Source organism: Lissotriton helveticus, chromosome 4_2 (assembly GCF_964261635.1).
Source record: "Lissotriton helveticus chromosome 4_2, aLisHel1.1, whole genome shotgun sequence".
NCBI classification, from domain to species: domain Eukaryota; kingdom Metazoa; phylum Chordata; class Amphibia; order Caudata; family Salamandridae; genus Lissotriton; species Lissotriton helveticus.
In genome coordinates this window covers 126,891,219-126,913,180 of record NC_136064.1, presented here as the reverse complement: position 1 = coordinate 126,913,180, position 21,962 = coordinate 126,891,219, and the positions used below count along the sequence as shown (strand labels likewise).

The following is a 21,962-nucleotide window of genomic DNA, read 5'->3' as shown; positions in this document are numbered from 1 at the left end:
GAAACCTATGGTTTTTTTCTGTGAATTTCAGAGGTTTTTTAAAAGCTAATTCCTAACTATAATGTGTGTGAAACCTATGTTTTTTTTCTGTGAATTTCAAAGGTTTTTTAAAAGCTAATTCCTAACTATAACGTGTGTGAAACCTATCTTTTTTTTTCTATGAATTTCAAAGGTGTTTTAAAAGCTTATTCCTAACTATAACGTGTGTGAAACCTATGGTTTTGTTCTGTGAATTTCAAAGGTTTTTTAAAAGCTAATTCCTAACTATAACATGTGTGAAACCTATGGTTTTTTCAGTGAATTTCAAAGATTTTTTAAAAGCTAATTCCTAACTATATCGTGTATGAAACCTATGGTTTTTTCAGTGAATTTGCATCTTTTTAAAAAGCTAATTCGTAACTTTAACGAGTTTGAAAACAACAATTTATAAGTGAAATATTGTTTTTTAATGATAGGTAATTATTATATCTATTAATTTTTTTATTTTTTTCTAATTATTTCAAAACTATTTTTTACATGTTTTTCATATATATGTTTTTTGTATTATTCGTGCACCGGTGCGCTCACGGTACGCGTACCGGCGCGCACACCGGTACGCGCAGCGAGAGCGCCTTATCGCGATCGAAAAAAAAAAAAAATGTAATAAAAGTAAATAATAATATATAAAAGTACTATTTTTAATATTTAAGAACCGTATTTGAACTTTAAACGCATTCCCGAAAAACGTCACTGCTACGCGCCGCGTAAGCGCCCCCGGAAGCGCCCAGAAAGCGCCCACGTACGTGCCGCGTAAGCGCCCCGGAAGCGCTCCGGAGTGCGTAGCGTAAGCGCGTCAAGCCATGTGACCTTAAAATAACACTTTTCATTGGTTCAGAACATTTTTTTTCCAAATATTGAGAACCCCACCCATTTCTCTCAATATTAATTTGTACTTGGAGAGAGCAAGAGGTATTCTGTGCATTATCTGCTTCTCAAAGTTTTCTGATCTACAGCAATGGCTGCAAGGAGTCATCCAGCAGTGATTCTGAAGGTTTTTTGCCTGAGGACCCTCCTCAGCACAAAATAAAGGACCACTTAATTTGGAAACAAATTTCATCCCTGAAGGAAAAAAAAAGGTTAATGCTGCTAAGGTTACCTGCAAGATATGTGGCACTACTTTATCCAGAGGCAATCCTAATAAGAAATATAGCTTTGGAAATGCCACTTTAATTAGGCATGTCCAGAGAAGACACCCAAATAACTTTGCCAGGGAGAGTGTCAGGGACTTGGCACGGAATGCACCAAGAGATGGCGGTAGCACCTCCACTGGTGGAGCAACAGCTTCGGGAACACCACGTGGAAGAATGATCCCTAACGTGCAGCCGGTCTTTGCAGGCATAACATTTCTATGCGTGGACTGTGATGAACTGCTCTGTTATGGGGAGCAGAGCATTGAACTCATTGTTAGGAAGAGAGAGGGACACCGCTGCCCTCCCCGTCCCTAATTTTTCACCATTTTTTTGCACCTGCTGAGCAGTTTTAGAATCCCTGGTTTTGTTTTCCCCTGAAAAAAATACAAAAAAAATATAAAATCGTTATAAAAAAGTATAAAAAAATATTTACAAAAAGAAGAAAAAAAAAGTTCTTTACAGAACTACCTCCAATTCTCAAAAAAGAGCTGTATTCTTTACATATTTTACAATTCTTTTTTTCAGAGAATGTGTACTGAATAAATGAATGAATAAAATGAGTGAATGAGGGGGAGAAAGTGATAGAGGGATCAAGTGACAGAAGACGAGAGAGAGAAGGTGAGTTGTAAACAAGAGTGAGTTGAAGTGGAGAGAACGAAGGAGAGTGACAGGGAGTGACGGAAAGAAAGGAGTCAAGGTGAAAAAAGGGGATTGATATTGAGAGAAAGAGGGTGACAGACGATAAAGTAATGGGACTGAGAGTAAGGCAACAGGAGTGAGGGAGAAGGAAGGTGGACTGATTGAGAGTGTGTTGATGACAGTCAGTGTTTGAAGATGAGTGAGGGTAATTGAAGGGAAGTGACAGTGAGGGGACAGAGGGAATGAGGCTAAGAGTGAGGGAGTGAGAAAAGGGGTGTGAGGATGTGAGAGGAGTGAGAGAAGGAGTGGGTGAAGTGGAGTAAGGTGAGTGAGGGAAGGGCAATGAGTGAGGGAGCGAAGGAAGGGAACAGGGGGGAACAGGACTGAAGCAGAGGTACTAAGAGAAGGTGACTGGGGGATAAAAGTAAGGGGAAGGGGAATGAAGGGTGGAGAATGAGGGTTAGTGAGGGAACCGGAGTAAGGGAACAGGAGTGAGGGAGGGTGAGGGAACAGCAGTGAGGATAAGTAAAGAGGGGTGATAGAGGGTGGATAAAGGCAAGTGAGAGTGAGACTAGGGGAGTGAGAGAGTGAGGAAACAGAGGGAGTGAAGGAAAGAGTGAGAGAAGTGGACTGAGAGAGGAACCAAAGAAAGGTAAGTAAGGGAGTGTCGGAGAGTTAAAGGGAGTGAGCATGAGGAAAGGGGACTGAGAGAGTGAGGGGATGGAGGGAGTGAGGCTATGAGACAGAGAGTGAGGGAAGGGTAGTGAGGATGTGAAAGGACAGACGGAGTGAGAGAAGGAGTGAGTGAAGTGGAGTAAGGTGAGTGAGGGAAGGGCAATGAGTGAGGGAGCGAAGAAAGGGAATAGAGGGGAACAGGACTAAAGCAGAGGTACTAAGAGAAGGTGACTGGGGGATGAAAGTAAGGGGAAGGGGAATGAAGGATAGGGAATGAGGGGGGTGAGAGAACGGCAGGGTTGATGAGTAAAGAGGGGTGATAGAGGGTGGATAAAGGCAAGTGAGAGTGAGACTAGGGGACTGAGAGAGTGAGGAGACAGAGGGAATAAAGGAAAAAATGAGAGAAGGGGACTGAGTGAGGGAGCAAAGAAACGTAAGTAAGGGAGTGTGGGAGAGTTAAAGGGAGTGAGCATGAGGAAAGGGGACTGAGAGAGTGAGGGGACAGAGGGAGTGAGGCTAAGACAGAGGGAGTGAGGGGAGGAGAATGAGGATGTGACAGGACAGAGGGAGTGACAGAAGGAGTGAGTGAAGCGGAGTACATTGAGTGAGGGACGGGCAATGAGTGAGGGAGCGAAGAAAGGGAACAGAGGGGAACATGACTGAAGCAGAGGTACTAAGAGATGGTGACTGGGGGATGAAAGTAGGGGGAAGGGGAATGAAGGATAGGGAATGAAGGGTAGTGAGGGAACCGGAGTAAGGGAACAGCACTCTAAGCACTCTAAATTATTTTTTTCACTCTAATTTTTTACACTGTTTTTCCCCGTGGTGCGCTCAGGGTACGCGTACCGGTAAGCGCCCATGTGCACGCACCCTGAGCTTACTCCGCGAAATTAAAAAAAAAACTAAAACATTTTTTTGCCCTTCGGAGTCCTCCTAGGCCCCCCTGATAAAACATAAGGGGGGCAGGGTATCTCTACCCTGCCCCCTATCAACGTTCTCCACTTTTATTTTTCACCTCTTGTGTCTCTGTTCTTCAGAGTCACAAGATGGCGGACTATGCAGACCATTTAGAATGTTTACAGACACCCAAGAGCCAATTAGCTTTTGAAATTTAGAACCAATTAAAATGTTTCTTTGGTTTTGAATTTGTGTGTGATGCAGTTTCATTGGTTTTCTATGTGAATATACATGAAAAATGAGAGGGAAACACAGCCATTTTGTGATAATACTCTTTAAGGTACTTTTGTGAGGAATTTTTGGTGTTCTATTTCTGGTGTGAAATTTACACAGTACTAACTCTTCTACTGCTTTCTAAAAGGTGAATTGTTAATTTGTAAGGGGAATTTAATACTTGATAAAGCTAGTTTTATATTATCTATTACTAAAAACGATAAATTAAAGTAATTTTTTTCTGCAATTTACAGCAAGAAATTTGAAAAGAATATGGATCTGAATGAGGACACCGTTGATATCATTTTTTAAATTTCTGCGACTTTTGTTGAGGCGAGTTTTATTGAGGTCTTGAATGATCCTGTTGATCACACTATCCATGAAGAAGACCTTTTTTTGAGAGGAGATGGAATGGGGGATTTTAATGATGAGACTTTGGATGCTGAATTAATGGAATGTTTGGACTATATTGAGTTTCAGGACTCATGTATGGAGACTTCTGATGAGGAGATTCCTGATCAGTTAATGTTAGAAGTTCTTTTAAATTATGAAAATTCTGAAGAAAACATTTATATTTAGAAATTATAAATTGTTTGAGACAATTTTTTATTATTCTATTTGTAATTTATGAGATAGTAGTGAAATGACTGTGGTATAAACTGAGACTTATAGTATAGAGTGCAACATGTCTTTGTTACATAGTAAGTTTAATCACAGTTACTTCCCTTCTCCCACTATATTTTCTCCAATGATATTCCTGATAATCTTGCTGAATATTCTGTGTAAATTGATTTAGACCAGAACATATGTCTAAAACCTTTCGAATTTCAGAAACACTTTGTATTTTTGTTATATCACTGCTACATTTCTCTAATACAGAATTTAATAAACAACAAAGTGTTTGATCACGATTTTCAGCAATCTGTTCTTTTACAGTTTGGAGAAAAAAACCAACATTAACCACTACATTAGCATAGCAGTTGACACCAGAACTATTTTCAAACTGAAATCCAACAACACATTTAACTGAATCCATTTAGTTTCTGCTTACAATTGCTGATTCATTTACTTTTTTTCTTTTTGCTACAACTTCACTACAATATTTCTCATTTCTTCTTTTTCGCCTACCACACGCTTTTCAAACAGAGGATATTGAGGTAAATTTGGAGCATACTCTCTTCTTAACCTATTATATTCTTTTACACAATTTAGATCTGCATTAATCTTTGTTTCATCAAAATCAATCAAGTACAATCCAGATAAAATTCTGACTCGAGATAAAGCAACATATGCCATGCCCTCCTTAAACACAGAATTTCCAATATTCACCAAAGCACTTAAACCTTGAGATTTATGAATAGTTACTACATATGCCAAAGAAACAGGAAACTGTTTTCTGTAGACATATAAATCTTTCACTAGCAAAAAACGAGCAGAACAACGACTGATTTGTTGTACTTCTTCAATACCATCAAATTAAATTTTTATAATTTCAATTCCATCTCTATTTCGGTAATTCACAAAATCCACAACATGACGCATTGCTCCATTTACTAAACCTCTTTCCACATGTAAATTACGTCATACAATTATACGACAATTTAAAGATGCATACAGAATCTTTTCCATACCAGCAGTTTTAGATATTGTCTTCTCTAAAGAATCCAATTTTGATTTCAACTTTTCAGACAAAATAATAGTTGCTCCTTCATGTTCTATTTTATCAATAGCTTTCATTTTCACAATCTCTTGATTTTCCAACTTTAACATTTTGGTGTTGAAGATTGAATATTCTTGCAGAGTTGGCATCAAGCATATGACAGATTTGTTTTCAGGAATTTTCTTAAAAATATTCTCTGGGAGAATATTTTCCTTTGGAAACACATTTGAAATTAATCGTCCTTGTAAAGCTTCTTTGCCATGCTAAGTTAGTTTTCCAATTCTTACATCTTGTAGAATATTTGTATAATCTTCATCCTTTGCCTGTCGCATATTTTGAAGTAGTTCTGCATATTTGAAATTTAACCATATGTTAACATTTCCAATGCTTCCTAAGCACTTCCTGGTATCTTCATGTGTAAGCATTTTAAACACTGGCTGTCCTTTCACTGGAGTTAGTTGCAGTAGATCTCCAAAAACAATGATGTGTTTGCCTCCAAATAACACATCATAGTCTGTTTTAAGAATTTCTTGCATTCTTAAATGCACAAAAGCAAGCATTACATTTGATACCATGCTTACTTCATCAATGATAAGAAGTTTCATTTTCTTTAGGACTCTTGAAACTTCACAACAAGCCTCTCCAGATAGCTTGTGGTTTTGTAATTTGTTATCAATAAGCGATGTAAAGTAATCCCTTTAATGTTGTGTGCTGCCAACCCAGTTGGAGCAGTAACAACACAAGAGAGCGATGACTCCGTTGTTTTCTGCAAATATGTTGCAATCGCTTTAATCAGGAAACTTTTCCCAGTTACTGCTTCTCCACTCACATACAGTCGGATAGATACAAATGATGTACATGAGCACTCTTTTTTCTCATGAGATAAACCATGCCCAATTTGTTCTGTGACTTGGTCATATATTTGTCTCTGCTCAACGTTTAGTTCTTTTTCCAAATCTTCTAAGTCAACTCCATCCTCCTGAGCTTGTTCCATGGCACTTTCAACTTCATCCATGGCAGTAGCAGCTTCATTTTGTATAATTGGTCCTCCTAGTGGATCCTGACTCAATGAAGCAGAACTCTGACTATCTTGAGAACTGTTTCTAGCAATCTATGCTGCAATTGTAGCTTCTTGCTGTATTTCCTCGTTCAACATTTGCAGATAATTTGAAAAAACAGGACATTCTATCGTATCCTTGGTTGCATTGAACGAATCTTCGTAAGTAAGAAAATCTCCAAGTAGTTCCTCTTCTCTACGCCAAGGCTTAAAGAGTTGTAAAAGAGCTAAGTAATAAAATTCCCTTTTGTCTGGAGAATCACAACTCAATTTTCGATGATTAATCAAATGGCCTTTTCTTTGTTTTACTAGACAGCCTTCACATCCAATTACAGCATATACACCTTTATTGATGTCTTCTGTGACATTCTTTTTAAAAATGTAGGTTTGCAGAACTTCATAGAGACAAGCGTTCTCAAGGTGAGTACTTCTATTTGGATAGTATGTATCCAACATGTTTGTCTTCGATGCGACAACATCTTCAGACTGTAACTGTATAATTTCTTGCTTAGACTCTTTTAATGTGAAATTTCCTCCCACATTTCCTTCAGTTCCTTTTTTTCTGATTTTGTGATGTAAGACGTCACAAATTGAGCCACAGCAATAGAGTTGTCAGCCACATATTGAATATCCATGTTAGCATTCCACATGGACAAAATGACTGGGTTGTAGTCATTTATGTATTTGGATTCCTCGTTGCTTCTTAGGTTGTATGTATTTTTGGGTGATTTCCTTGTCACAGTATGTCGCAGAGAAGACATAAAATTGTTGACTCTTCCTTTCAATGTTATTGACGTGGAAATGCAAAACGACATTTCGTGTAGAATTTGTCCTTGGATTTGTATTTTCGATGACAGTATTTCCCACAACGATGGGTTTGAAAGCGTAAAACTTGGTGTCTTAAATTGTTTTCTTCTGTTCTTTTCGGAACAGCACATGTAGAATACTGCTCAATGAAACTCATCACTTTCTCATCTGAATCTGCTCCAAATTTTGGTGCATCTTTAATCCATAGCAGCATATGTATGTGAGGAGCACCTCTTGCTTGATACTCCTTTCTCCAAAAGAAATCCAACACCTCTCCAAGCGGAGGATTTTTTTTGTGTGTAATAAAAGACATAGCTTCAAACCTAGGATTGAAATACCTGCATACATTAACTGAATCCAAAGAGCACAGTTTTCCAGGTGTCTTGTATTCAATATTTTCAATGTTTTTATTTGCCTCTCGTAGAAATTCAAGTAAGTCTTCCCAAGCATAATCAGCACAGCTAAGAGTGAGGAACCATGTAGGAGTTCCTAAGTTTCTTAGCATACATTTCAATTCCCCATGACGATGGTACCAATACTCGTTAGTACCAAGCTGACATGCCATGAGATTAATTAGCTGAGATTCCAAAACACTGTCTTGCAGTTTCACTTTATCCATGAAATGCATTGCCGAAACATTTTGTAGATGTGCTCCACTTTTCCGTATATGGTTTACTGCATAGGAAAGTCCAGACAAGTCACTCTCAGACAGTAGACGGAACAAATATGGAATGCATTGACGAAACCTTGGATCTTCTGCATATAATCTTGAAGTCCGGTATTCAGATGCAGGAATTTGAACAGGTCGCTCGTCATATCATCCACCTTCACCTGTTGGAAATAACTGTGGAAAACAACGAGCTTCCAAACTTTCTTCCCATACACTAATGGGACTTCCTTCGGCTTTTTTCATCTGAAACAAGTCAATAGCATTCCCCATTACTTCTTTGGAATGCAATGGATGAACACTATAATGTTCGTAAATTTCTTCACTTCTAGAGACATCAACTTTTTCAATTTGCCCAGTAGAGACATCAGTGTCGTCTTGTGCAGTTGTTTCCTCTTCTCCCACATACACATTTTTATAGTACTGATTATTTTTTACCAGATACAACGTTGCCTTCTTGACTTTCCTAACATCCACTAATTCTTGCCAGATTTTCTTACTTTTTGTCGGAACACCATTAACTAGAATAACCAGAGGTTCCTCTTCTACTTTTTCGACACCAATTTTATCAATATTTTTCTTAAAATCTAGAGGCAAATAAACAACTCTTCCCTTTAATCCTCTCTGTAAATCTGAAGGAGGCAATTTCCCTGTCTTAGGCTCCATGTGTACAATAGCCTGAAAAGGATGTACACATTGAATCAGAATAGACTCATAGGTATTTAAATCCATCAATTCAAATGGGATGTCTACCAACTCCAGATTATTATGAACAGCTTTAGCAGGCATTTTGTTTTCATTTCATTTATTATAGCAATATGTACAAATACGAAGATCAGAGCCCAAATCAAAACAATTTTCAACCAACAAATAAGTTGCAAAATCCTTCCACTCATTATTATTTATCTTTTTGCTTTTTACATATAAATCAACTAATCTAGTCTGATGCTTATAATGAGTCCGTTGACAACAAACACAAGAAAAATTAGGCCTTTCACTTGAATTGACTTTAAACTTTATAATTTCATTTTCAAATTTTTCTGTACATAAAATCTCTACATTCTCTTCTACATTACCTTCTATTACTGTATCAATTTCTGCACTGACCTCTTTTTCACCAATGTAACAAAACTCAATTTAATCACAAATGTTTTTGACATCTAATTCAGTTCGATGCAAAAGAGCACTGTTTAACTGTTTTAGTTTAAGTGCTGGACTTTATGCATAGTACAACCTTCTCACTAATTTCCTCACTTTATTATGATACACTGCTAACATCCTAAAATGGTGAAAAACATTCTGACATACTTTTCTTGAAAGACAAGCCAGTGGATGCCCTTGCAAACCTGTTTTTTATCTCACTCTACAAGGATCTAACTCTTGTAAAATTTTCATTTTTTGTTTCACACTTTTCTCAGTATATGTCCGTAAGAAATTGTGAAACAAATCAATTGATTCCTGTCGGACACTACAAATACTACTACATTTCCTTGTATACACTGGAGTCTTAGGACGTCTCCCTAAAACTTCATCAGCTAACACCTCTTCTGTATTTCTAGGCACAATCTCTTCTTTTTCAACCGGACAACCGTCCTTCACCTCATATGCTCGACCACTGGTGTCAACTGCATGCACCAAATCATTATCTTGAAAGTAACTTTCTTCATAAAAAAATGGCTCAGAACTTGAACTATGCTTCCATTCTCCAGAAAAAACATCACAGAAATTATTTTGATTAATTACTCTCCTCCACTTACATTTTGATTTGAACACAATGATTATCTTATCAAGTGTACGAATTCTATTCATTACTAAACAAAACAATTTATTTTTCACTTTAAATGCTTCATCCACGATCTTAACTATGGTTTTTTTTCTTGTAAAAAGCAGTCTTTTTTTAAACCTTTTTACATTTTTTAATAAATTTGTTACTATTCTGTTGTAAAAACATTCGTCTACGTATTTCAGAAAATTGCTTGCTGCTTCTTTTGGTATGCAAAGTATCATCTCCTTGTACATCCTGTTTTCTTTGAAATTACAAGTGTTTCATTGTTCTTTCTTAAAAAAAAAATGTTTTCTTGACATTTCAATAAGTTCCTGAGAAAATTTTTAGATTGCCTACCAGGAGCATTTTTCTTTTTCTCTGAAGATTTTATTTTGGTTGGTTGTTGATTTTCTTTTTCCTTAGTCCTTAATTTACTTTTATGAATTTTTTCTCTTCTTGACTTAGAAGGCATCTTTTAGTTTGTTTGTATAGATGATTATAATCTGTAGTAAAGAAAAAGAACATATTATAGACCACTACAAATATATTACACATCAATTACAATACGTAAACAATATAAACACTAGTATACAACAAAAGGCTCATTTACATTACATGTGCTTTGCTTTCTGTCAAAAACGATTAACTAATTATTTTTTATGTCTTGTTTATATATAGGTGGTCTGTTTTTGGCCTGTACATACTTTGAAATAATATGAGCAGAGACACACATACTGCTTGCAGAGAAAGAGATGGTAGATTAAATGTAATATGGTGGACATGTGCCCAACATCACACCAAATCTATTGCATTTTCAATGCTTGTTTACTTAACAGATTAATAGGATTTTAAATATAATGTACCATGTGTGTCTCTGCCAACAATATGTGTGACTCTGCCTAAGATTACAATGATGGGTGAATCAAGCTTCACTTACAGTGTGATCTTAGGCAGATTAGTAGGCTTTTAGATAAAATGTACCATGTCTGTCTCTGCCGACAGTATGTATGTCACCGAGGGCGAGATCTATTGCATTTTCAATGCTTGTTTACTTTGGTTCCATCAAGAAGGCATTCAGATATGTCACACATTTGCCATAAATTCTGAATGTTAGCACTCTAGTTGCTCATTATATCAAGCTGCACTCACAGTGTGATCTTAGGCAGATTAATAAGATTTTAGATATAATGTACCATGTCTGTCCCTGCCGAAAGTATGTGTGACTCTACCTAAGATCACAGTGATGGGTGAATCAAGCTTCAGTCACAGTGTGATCTTAGGCACATGATCAGAATGTTAGATATAATGTACCATGAGTGTCTCTGCCAACAGTATGTGTGACTCTGCCTAAGATTACAATGATGGGTGAATCAAGCTTCACTTACAGTGTGATCTTAGGCAGATTAATAGGATTTTAGATATAATGTACCATGTCTGTCTCTGCCAACAGTATGTGTGACACCGAGGGCGAGATCTATTGCATTTTTTATCTTTTTTAATTTTTTAATTTATAAATTTGCCATTAAAAGAAACCTTTAAACATATCTCTGGACCAGCATTACAAGCTGCGTGCGCAATCTTTGACATAGCTGTGTGGGGAAATTGCCACGAAGCGAATCACTGCTGGAAAACCCTTGAGGAGAGCGTAATCCTCGCTATCCTGTGCCTTTGACCGCCCGCCTCCCGCCGCCAGACCCCAGCTCCACCACCGGGTCCGGCCGCCGAGCGGAGTGCGGTGTTGGGTTCCGTCTACAAACTACAATCCCCAGCATTCCCGGAGACGCAGTCCGCGTCAACCACGCGCCAGGCGGCACTTAAATCTGCTGCCACCCCGGTCGAGGGGGGGAAATTGCCACGAAGCGAATCACTGCTGGAAAACCCTTGAGGAGAGCGTAATCCTCGCTATCCTGTGCCTTTGACCGCCCGCCTCCCGCCGCCAGACCCCAGCTCCACCACCGGGTCCGGCCGCCGAGCGGAGTGCGGTGTTGGGTTCCGTCTACAAACTACAATCCCCAGCATTCCCGGAGACGCAGTCCGCGTGAACCACGCGCCAGGCGGCGCTTAAATCTGCTGCCACCCCCGTCTCGCGGGAAGCCGGGCGAAGCCCGGGCCAAGGGCGGGCCCGTTTCAGCCCGTTCCAGACTGAACCAGGCTGGGCTGGGCCTATTCCCTTGGTTTTCATCTGCCAGTCGATCCATTCTCCTGCCTAAGGTACTCTCCTTTTGACATTTGTGATCTGAATTCAGCCCCCGGAGCCTGTACTCCTGCTATAATGTCTGTAACAAGGGGATCTAGAAGTAAGACTGCCCTTAGAACTGCGCAGTTTACAGGACCTATTGATAAGTTCATAACTACCACTACCGAGGCAATTAACCTAAATATTTCTCTCCTAGAGCGCAGGGTTTCTCAGGACCTTGCGATCGCTAGGAGATCTTCTTTGGGCCCTATAGCTGCGGCCCTAACCCCGCTTCCAACAGCTACACCTATTCCCATTTTAATGCAGCCTGGAAATGTAGTAGCACAAGTTCATTCTATCCCTAATGCAGTTGACCTGTCGGCCACAAATTTGTCACTGGAATTGGACACCTCAGGGAACCTTGAGATCACCCCTGATCTAGAGTTGATCGTGGCTGAAGATTCCACCCAAGGTGCTCGGTCTATGGGGGTGAGAGAAGGTGCTATACCCAAGCAGCCAGTACCTATAAACAAAGGGAATAAGGTTAACCAACTTCCAAAAAATAAGAGAAATAAAGATTCAATAATAGCTACAATCACAAACGCTACCACTAATACTAATTCTGTATCTTCTGTTTTGCCCAACCCTTATTGTCCCATTTTGGCTAACGTTCAGGAGGGTGTCCCTTGTCAGTCAGATCGCGATTTCTCTCAGCTATTTGATAATTTTAGGGACCTACTTATACATCATCTTCAGCCGCTGGAACGGAGTGTTATGGCAATTGAAAAACAGCTTGCCATACTTCTTGTCAAAACACCGAACCAGCCTAGGGCAACATTTGACAAACCTGGGGGGGGATGCACAGCGGTCGGTCCGGGGGTTCCTCCAGTTAACACCGATAGACCGTCTGTTACGCTTAATACACAACCCAAAACAAAGGACTCTACAATTCCCACACCACCTGTGATAAATACTTGTGTAAATTGCACAAAATCAAAGCCCAAAGATACACCCGTATCCCAGATACCGATATCTAGTCAGCAAACTCCTGCTGTCCATACCCCTCAAGTTATGTTAACTGACACTGATCATACTACGACCAATGTGCTTTTACAGCAATCTAATAGTAAACCTCAGGCTCCCCCTAAAACTCATCCCCATGTAGGTAAGAAGGGGCCCAGACCTAAACGTCCAGTTCATCTGGCTCCCGAGGTATCTCCATTTACCGTTATCTTAACAGGAGTACCTGAACTTACAGCAGGAACAGATGAACCTCATTGGTCCCTCCGGAACAAAATCCTCCAGTGGCTCAGTATCAACAGGCCCCTGAAGTCTTCCATCACCTGTAGAATTTCATCTGTACGTAGGGTACCATGGGTGGGGAAGAGCCCCAAGAGTATCCAGGGAGATTGCGTTATTGTTACATGCGACGATGCCTCTACTGTGAACCATATTTGTTCATGGCCAGATTTGGAGAAGAAAGGGGGAATCGATACCCATCGACTCTCCTTTTTCTACCCCCCACTTTTAACTATCACTACCCAATTCCTCCGCCAAACTGGGCCATGACCGAAGAACATCCATGGAATTATGGTGACTCATGGCGAATCCAACAGAATAGGGGCAGGGAATGGGCACCTCGCCCCCGGTATTCCAACAATAGCCATTTTTCAGATGGCGGGTGGCAAGGTATTCAGACATCCAACAGATTTGACTGCCTGGAGATGGTTGACTGACATTATGTCCCACCACCATCAAATCAACTAGTCAATAGGCAGTCAGGACCTAGTTTAAGTGTGCAATCTGCCCATACCAGCATGCAAGCAGTCCCCACTGTGGCCCCTGCATCTCCAAGTGGTCATGTGGTTTTACAGAGGGTCTCCGTTCCGGAAGGTATCTCCATCCAATCCCTCCCTTTCAGTCACCATTCCACCAATACCCAATCCCCCATTAGGAGGTCAGCAATTGGACAATCTAGGACTATAGTCCAGGCTACTAAGTCTGCCGATCTTACCCTGATCTCCTGGAATATTGCAGGTATTGCAGGGAAATTAAACACCCCGTTTTGGCTCAGGTTTATAGGAGAAGGGTTCGATATAGTCCTCCTCCAAGAGACCTGGAGCCAGGAGGATATAAACATAGAAGGCTATTCATCCTACTGTCTCAATGCCACTAAATCCAGCTCAGGCAGGGCAAAGGGGGGGCTTCTGATACTTCTATCTAACAGATTGTGTAATTATAAAGTTAGAAGCAACTCAACTGTGGGAGCTCATAGCCAGGTATTAAGGATTGAATGTGGCAAGGGAAATGATCTGGTCCTTGTTAATTTCTATAATAACATCTTCGATGTTACCCGAGGGAGTATTTTGTTCCCCTTGGAAAAAGAAATCGCCAAGGCCATGGGCACTTCTCACAAGATGACGGACATCCTTTGGGCTGGGGATTTCAACCTGCAGCCATGCCACTTATCAAAGGGGAATCCCTGTGGTTTCGGGATGGAGCCGGATATCCTTAGTGGGGGCTCAGGCAAGGGTGAGGACTTTCCCCATTTTCCACATTGCCACTATGGCTCTGTTTTAAACAAACTGTTACTCAAATTAGATCTACTCCTGTTAAAGTGTAACAAAAACAACCAGAATGCCATTTGCCCCACTTTCACAGGGAGGGAAGCTGGGACTTTTATCGATCACATCCTGTTTTCCAGCAATGGTGATTACTTAAACCTGTATGTGAGAGAAGAAAGTCTTAGTGACCACAATAGTATCTGTGTCACCCTTCCTGGTAGAGGTTCCATAATAGAGACCGGAGAATCCTGTACTACCGAAATTGTTTCAAGCAGACCTAACGGCCCGAGGATCAAATGGACAGGGGCCAATGCTGCGGCCAAACAAAGGGAGGTCATAGTTAGCTGTAAAGCCGAGATCGGTTACTGCCTGAATGATGCTATTGATCCTGATCTCTTGTTATTACAATTCATCAGAATCAATATTGTTATTGAGGGTATTTTCAGAAAGAAATTGTCAACTAACAAAACTGTAAAACTGGGTTGGTTTGATAATTCCTGTATAGTAGCCTTACGGGAACTGAAGCTTGCCGTAGGGTTTAAACCCCGAGAAAGCAACAGAATTAAACAAACAAGGGCGAACTACAAAATGGCTATTTCTAATAGGAAAAAGGTCTTACGGAGAGAAGCATGGGACAAGTTGAACGAAGCAGTTGAGACTAAAAATAGTAAACTCTACTGGGAAATAGTCAATAGCCCATTTTTAAATACAGAAGGCATCCCGGAAATTACTTCTCATGTTGCATGTGAGGAGTGGATTATCCATTTTACCAAAATTTTTAACCCAGAAGGGATATTATTAACTTTACCTCCTGTTGAATCGCCCATATGGACACCTATACCCTTGGGGATAACCCTGGAAGAGGGACTTAAAGGCCTTGCCAACAGTAAGGGGGGGAAGGCCCCGGGCCCCGATGGGGTCCCTATAGACTTATTAAAAGCTGTACCTGACCTGTGGGCCCCCATTCTGGTGAGGACTTTCAACTGCGCAGCCGAAGGTAACATTCCCCCTTCCTGGGGCCAATCGGTTATTATCCCCTTATTTAAAAAAGGTAGTAAATCCGAGGCCTCCAATTATCGCCCCATTTCTTTATTGGACGCCTCAGTAAAGGTTATGAGCAGAATTCTGCTCATAAGGCTAGAAACCTGGGCTGAAGACATGAATATTTTAACTAAGGTGCAATATGGCTTTAGGAAAGGCATGGGCACTCTAGAGCAATGTGTAAATTTGGACCTTTTAATTAACAAATACACAGTAGCTAAAAAGGGCAATTTATTTTTATGCTTTGCTGATTTCAGCAGCGCGTTCGACTTAGTCGATCACGGTATTCTTTGGCAGGTTTTATTGGAGTTAGGGGCACCGAAAGAAATAGTCCACTTTTTGGCAAGGCTCTACGAGAAACTTTCTTGTAAAGTCCGATATGGTACCCTAGGGGAATGCACACCATTTTTTAAAGTGTCAAGGGGCATCCGGCAAGGATGCGTGTTAGCCCCTCTTTTATTTTCCCTTTTTATTAATTGTGTTGATCGCACTTTAGCCACTATACCGGCAGACGCCCCGCTGATTGGAGGCAAACCTGTCACAATCTTATTATATGCGGATGACGCTGTCCTTTTATCCCGTACTCAGATAGGTTTACAGCGTCTCATTGACAGTTTCTTGCTGTTTATCCAAAATAGGAGACTCTGTGTAAATAAATCTAAGACCTATGTCATGCTGTGTGGTCAGTCAGCTAACAAACTGAAGTCCAGTTTTTATTTAGATAATGACAAAATGCTTCAAGTCAAATCATTTTGTTACTTAGGAATCACCTATGCCACCGACGGGTCTTGGAAACCCGAGCTTGATAATATCAGGATGAAAATGTTGCGAACTTCCAGCAGCGTATTTCGATTTGCCTCCAAGCTCGGATCAAGAAGTATCCGAGATATGATCAATATATACAACATACGCTGTGTTCCTTCTGCATTGTACGGGGCGGGTGTGTGGGGCCACATAGATGTCACTCTCCTACAAAAAGATGAAAATAAGTTTTTAAAAAGAGTGTTATGTGTCCCCCATTCTGCTTCTGTTCAACTAATCCATGACGAGGTTGGGGTCGAGTTTATTTCTGACTTCGCAGCCGTCCGCCCACTTTTATTGTGGCGCTCTATTTGGGCTAAGTCAGAGACTCGATTCACTCAAGAAATTATTCTTGATTGTATAGGTTTGGACTTCTCATCACGCATCCTTTGGTTGAAATATATCCACTTTTGGTACAAAACTTTGTTTGACATCGATGTTTTCCTTGACCCTGAACTGGCGGTTGAAATACCCAAAAAAGAAATTAAACAAACTTTTTTAAAGTATAAAAAGAAAGGGCGAGATGAGGTGTATGGCAAGTTGGCTACTGTGAAGTTTTATAAGGAACTTAGTTTACCACGGGGTTCCAAGTTTATCTTTCTATAGTCAGCCGTCCATCTCATCAATTTGTCCTAACTCGTGTTAGGTTGGGTATCGTACACCATCTTGTTGCGTTTCCAGTACAGAAACTCAAATCAGAAACTCCCTGCCCTTGTGACAATACTTCACGCCAGAGCTGCTGCCATTTTTTACTTTTTTGTAAATGTTATCACTTTTTAAGAATAAGGTACCTAAAATCCATTTTTATCAAATATAACATACGGTCTTTTAAGAATGCCCTTGCGTTACTATCAGCCCTAGAGAGCGTGGATATTTGTTTTTTTGTTGCCACTTTTATTCTGAAATGTACAGCTGCCAGGAAATGTATTGTATTGCCATAATTTTATATGCTCCTGTCTGTACTCATTGGTTTTTATATATAGTTTGTGGCAAACATTTATGTAAATTGCCTTTCTACTCTGGGTTTGATTCAAACTGTACAGCCGCTATGAAGAGTACCTTCTGTGATAATTACTTTTAACCTGTCTGCACATGTATGCACCCCTGCCTTCCAGCCTTTAATGTTTAATTATTATCTATCGTATATATTGCACCTGAAGTCCATTTTATTCGAAAAGTACAGCTGCCAGGAAGTGTCTAGAGTTGCCACATTTTTACACTGCCCTGTCTGTACTTATCTGTCTTTTAAATCTACTTTGTAATTTATTATGTTCCATGTCTTTGGCTTGGGGTTTGTTTAAAATGTACAGCTGACAGGATATGCACTCCATGTGATAATTACTTATTCCTGTTTACACGCGTATCCCCGCATTTTCTAGTTTATTACTATAACGCCAAATATGAACTGAAGTCTAGAGTTTGTTACTATTTGTTCTCTCCTCACATGAAATTTCCCGGAGTTCTCTTGTATATCTTCGCCTTTTTTTACAATAATTTTAATGTAACAAATTGTATTATAAGTTTTGCTTGTATGATTTGTACTTACAAATCGAATAAAAGCTTTTGAAATTGAAAATTGAAATTGACATAGCTGTGTGTTTATAAGGTATACTTCTTTATAAATTGCGCACGAGTCTTGTAAATATGCCCCTCTTTATCTTATATTCCATCTCAATTGATACCATTACTGAAATACTTTATACATCTCCCACACCATTTCATATGGTTTTCTATCTGCTATTCCTATCCCTCTCCATATATTCACTGCTTCCTCCCATAATAAAGGTTACACAAGGCGCTTCAAAAAAAGGAGCATATTTACAAGTCCAATGAAACCATTACACAATTTCTAAACCAACATTGAATCCAAACATAAAAACAATTTATAAAGAAGTCTACCTTATAAACACACAGCTATGTCAAAGACTGCGCACGCAGCTTGTAAATAACCCTCTCTTTTTTTGTATATTCTATCTCAATTTATGCCATTAAAAGAAACCTTTAAACATCTCTCACGGCATTTCATATTGTTGTCTGGGTGCTAATTTTATTATTTTGCAGGCATTTTCTGCTTGCACCCATGTCAAACATTGCGCAAGAGTCTTGTAAATATGCCCCTCTTTATCTTATATTCCATCTCAATTGATACCATTACTGAAATACTTTATGCATCTCCCACACCATTTCATGTGGTTTTCTATCTGCTATTCCTATCCCTCTCCATACATTCACTGCTTCCACCCATACTAAAGGTTGCACAAGGCGCATCAAAAAAAGGAGCATATTTACAAGTCCAATGAAACCATTACACAATTTCTAAACAAGCATTGAATCCAAGCATAAAAAACAATTTATAAAGAAGTCTACCTTATCAACACACAGCTATGTCAAAGACTGCGCACGCAGCTTGTAAATAACCCTCTCTTTTTTTGTATATTCTATCTCAATTTATGCCATTAAAAGAAACCTTTAAACATCTCTCACGGCATTTCATATTGTTGTCTGGGTGCTAATTTTATTATTCTGCATGCATTTTCTGCTTGCACCCATGTCAAACATTGCGCAAGAGTCTAGTAAATATGCCCCTCTTTATCTTATATTCCATCTCAATTGATACCATTACTGAAATACTTTATGCATCTCCCACACCATTTTATATGGTTTTCTATCTGCTATTCCTATCCCTCTCCATACATTCACTACTTCCACCCATACTAAAGGTTGCACAAGGCGCTTCAAAAAAAGGAGCATATTTACAAGTCCAATGAAACCATTACACAATTTCTAAACCAACATTGAATCCAAACATAAAAACAATTTATAAAGAAGTCTACCTTATAAACACACAGCTATGTCAAAGACTGCGCACGCAGCTTGTAAATAACCCTCTCTTTTTTTGTATATTCTATCTCAATTTATGCCATTAAAAGAAACCTTTAAACATCTCTCACGGCATTTCATATTGTTGTCTGGGTGCTACATTTATTATTTTGCAGGCATTTTCTGCTTGCACCCATGTCAAACATTGCGCAAGAGTCTTGTAAATATGCCCCTCTTTATCTTATATTCCATCTCAATTGATACCATTACTGAAATACTTTATGCATCTCCCACACCATTTCATGTGGTTTTCTATCTGCTATTCCTATCCCTCTCCATACATTCACTGCTTCCACCCATACTAAAGGTTGCACAAGGCGCATCAAAAAAAGGAGCATATTTACAAGTCCAATGAAACCATTACACAATTTCTAAACAAGCATTGAATCCAAGCATAAAAAACTATTTATAAAGAAGTCTACCTTATCAACACACAGCTATGTCAAAGATTGCGCACGCAGCTTGTAAATATGGCTTTTTTTTTGTATATTCTATCTCAATTTATGCCATTAAAAGAAACCTTAAAACATCTCTCACGGCATTTCATATTGTTGTCTGGGTGCTAATTTTATTATTCTGCATGCATTTTCTGCTTGCACCCATGTCAAACATTGCGCAAGAGTCTAGTAAATATGCCCCTCTTTATCTTATATTCCATCTCAATTGATACCATTACTGAAATACTTTATGCATCTCCCACACCATTTTATATGGTTTTCTATCTGCTATTCCTATCCCTCTCCATACATTCACTACTTCCACCCATACTAAAGGTTGCACAAGGCGCTTCAAAAAAAGGAGCATATTTACAAGTCCAATGAAACCATTACACAATTTCTAAACAAGCATTGAATCCAAGCATAAAAAACAATTTATAAAGAAGTCTACCTTATAAACACACAGCTATGTCAAAGATTGCGCACACAGCTTGTAAATATGCCTCTCTTTTTTTGTATATTCTATCTCAATTTATGCCATTAAAAGAAACCTTTAAACATCTCTCACGGCATTTCATATTCTTGTCTGGGTGCCAATTTTATTATTCTGCATGCATTTTCTGCTTCCACCCATGTCAAACATTGAACAAGAGTCTTGTAAATATGCCCCTCTTTATCTTATATTCCATCTCAATTGATACCATTACTGAAATACTTTATACATCTCCCACATCATTTTATATGGTTTTCTATCTGCTATTCCTATCCCTCTCCATACATTCACTGCTTCCACCCATATTAAAGGTTGCACAAGGCGCTTCAAAAAAAGGAGCATATTTACAAGTCCAAAGAAACCATTACACAATTTCTAAACCAGCATTGAATCCAAGCATAAAAAACAATTTATAAAGAAGTCTACCTTATAAACGCACAGCTATGTCAAAGATTGCGCACGCAGCTTGTAAATATGTCTTTTTTTTTTGTATATTCTATCTCAATTTATACCATTAATAGCTTTAATCTGGAAACATTTACTTTAGTCCTCAGCACAACATACCATAGTTTTAAAGTAGGCATATAGGTATATTTGTAAATCCACACTATATATAACCAGTTTTGAAAAATATGCCATAACTTGTGAGAAAATAACATTGTTTAATAAATAATACATTTAAATTAAAAAAGTTTGTATTTTATTTTAGGGACGCATGGCCTGAGAAGCAAAATATGGTACAAAGGAAAATCAAGCATGTTCTAAAATACAATGCCTGCAAAAGTAACCCCTTGACTCCCATCATCCTGCCTCAGGCTGACTGTCTGATTTTGCCTCATTGTTTGGAGACCCACGTGACAAATAAAGAAGGGTTCTACAGTGCTTTAAACAATGTCTCATCACTGGTAAAGGATGGCGGGCATTTAATCCTGATAGTGTGCCTCAATACTACTTATTACATTGTTGGGGGCTTTAAGTTTCCCCATCTATGTATGGATGAGAGTTTTATAAGGAAAGCGCTTTGGGATGCTAACTATGTTATCAAGGAGCTGCAGGTGTTTCCTAGAACACTTGATCAATTGTATGATGTGGTAGATTACAGCAGCTCATTACTTGTTCATGCTAAAAAATAATCAACTGTTGAATGTACTTATGAATTCTAATTGATAGACATAGGGGCCGATTAGGATGGCGGTTTTTCCGCATCCTCCGGGCCGGCGGAAGTGTCCGCCGGCCTGGAGGATGCGGAAAAACCACGGCGGAGACTCCAAAGACCCACCGCCAAATTAGGATGGCTGGTGGGTCTGGAATTCCGTCCGCCGCTTTTCCGCCGCGGTCGGCTTCCGACCGCGGCGGAAAAGCTATAACATGGCAGGCGGTGTCTATGAGACACCGTCCGCCATATTATGATGTTGGTGTAAATATGCTTTTCCATGGCGGCTTTTCCGCCATGGAAAAGCATACGGACATTCACTTTGGGGGCCCGTTGCGGGCCCCCTGGGTGAATGGGGGGTGGGAGGTGCACATGGGGGGTACCTATGGTACCCCCCTGCATTTGCGTACACAAAGCAGCATGCACCATGCGGTGCCTGCCGCTTTGTGCATGTAAATGCAACACATGCATTTTTAACATTGAGGCGGGTGCAGCTTGAAGCTGTAATTCAATGATGCAGGTGTGTGTGATGCAGGTGTGTGTGATGCCATTAGGATGTGACCGCCAGGGTGGCAGTCACATCCTAATTGCCATGGAGGGACCGCCGCTGCCCATGCGGACGGTCCCTCCTACTCAGGGGTGGCGGACGGACGCAAGTCCGTCCGCCATCCTAATCGGCCCCATAATGTCTACAGAGAGGAAAGGAATAGGTTGTCCCTGCCCTGAATTAAATCCCTTCTGTTTCCTCCTTTGTTGGACCTGTTGCTGCTGACATCAGTGGTGCTCTGCTCTCTGTCTCTCCTTACTT

The 21,962-nt window shown here is 39.7% G+C and overlaps 1 protein-coding gene across 1 annotated transcript in view; it reads left to right on the top strand.

Annotated features, from left to right (window-relative positions):
• Positions 1–21,134, top strand: part of LOC144752099 (nicotinamide N-methyltransferase-like) — a 100,705-nt gene extending 79,571 nt beyond the window's left edge. Inside the window, exon 3 of the mRNA XM_078640043.1 lies at positions 20,711–21,134. Coding sequence (XP_078496169.1) covers positions 20,711–21,134 — 424 coding nt within the window. The remainder of the gene's footprint in view (positions 1–20,710) is intronic.
• The last annotated feature ends 828 nt before the right edge of the window (positions 21,135–21,962 follow it).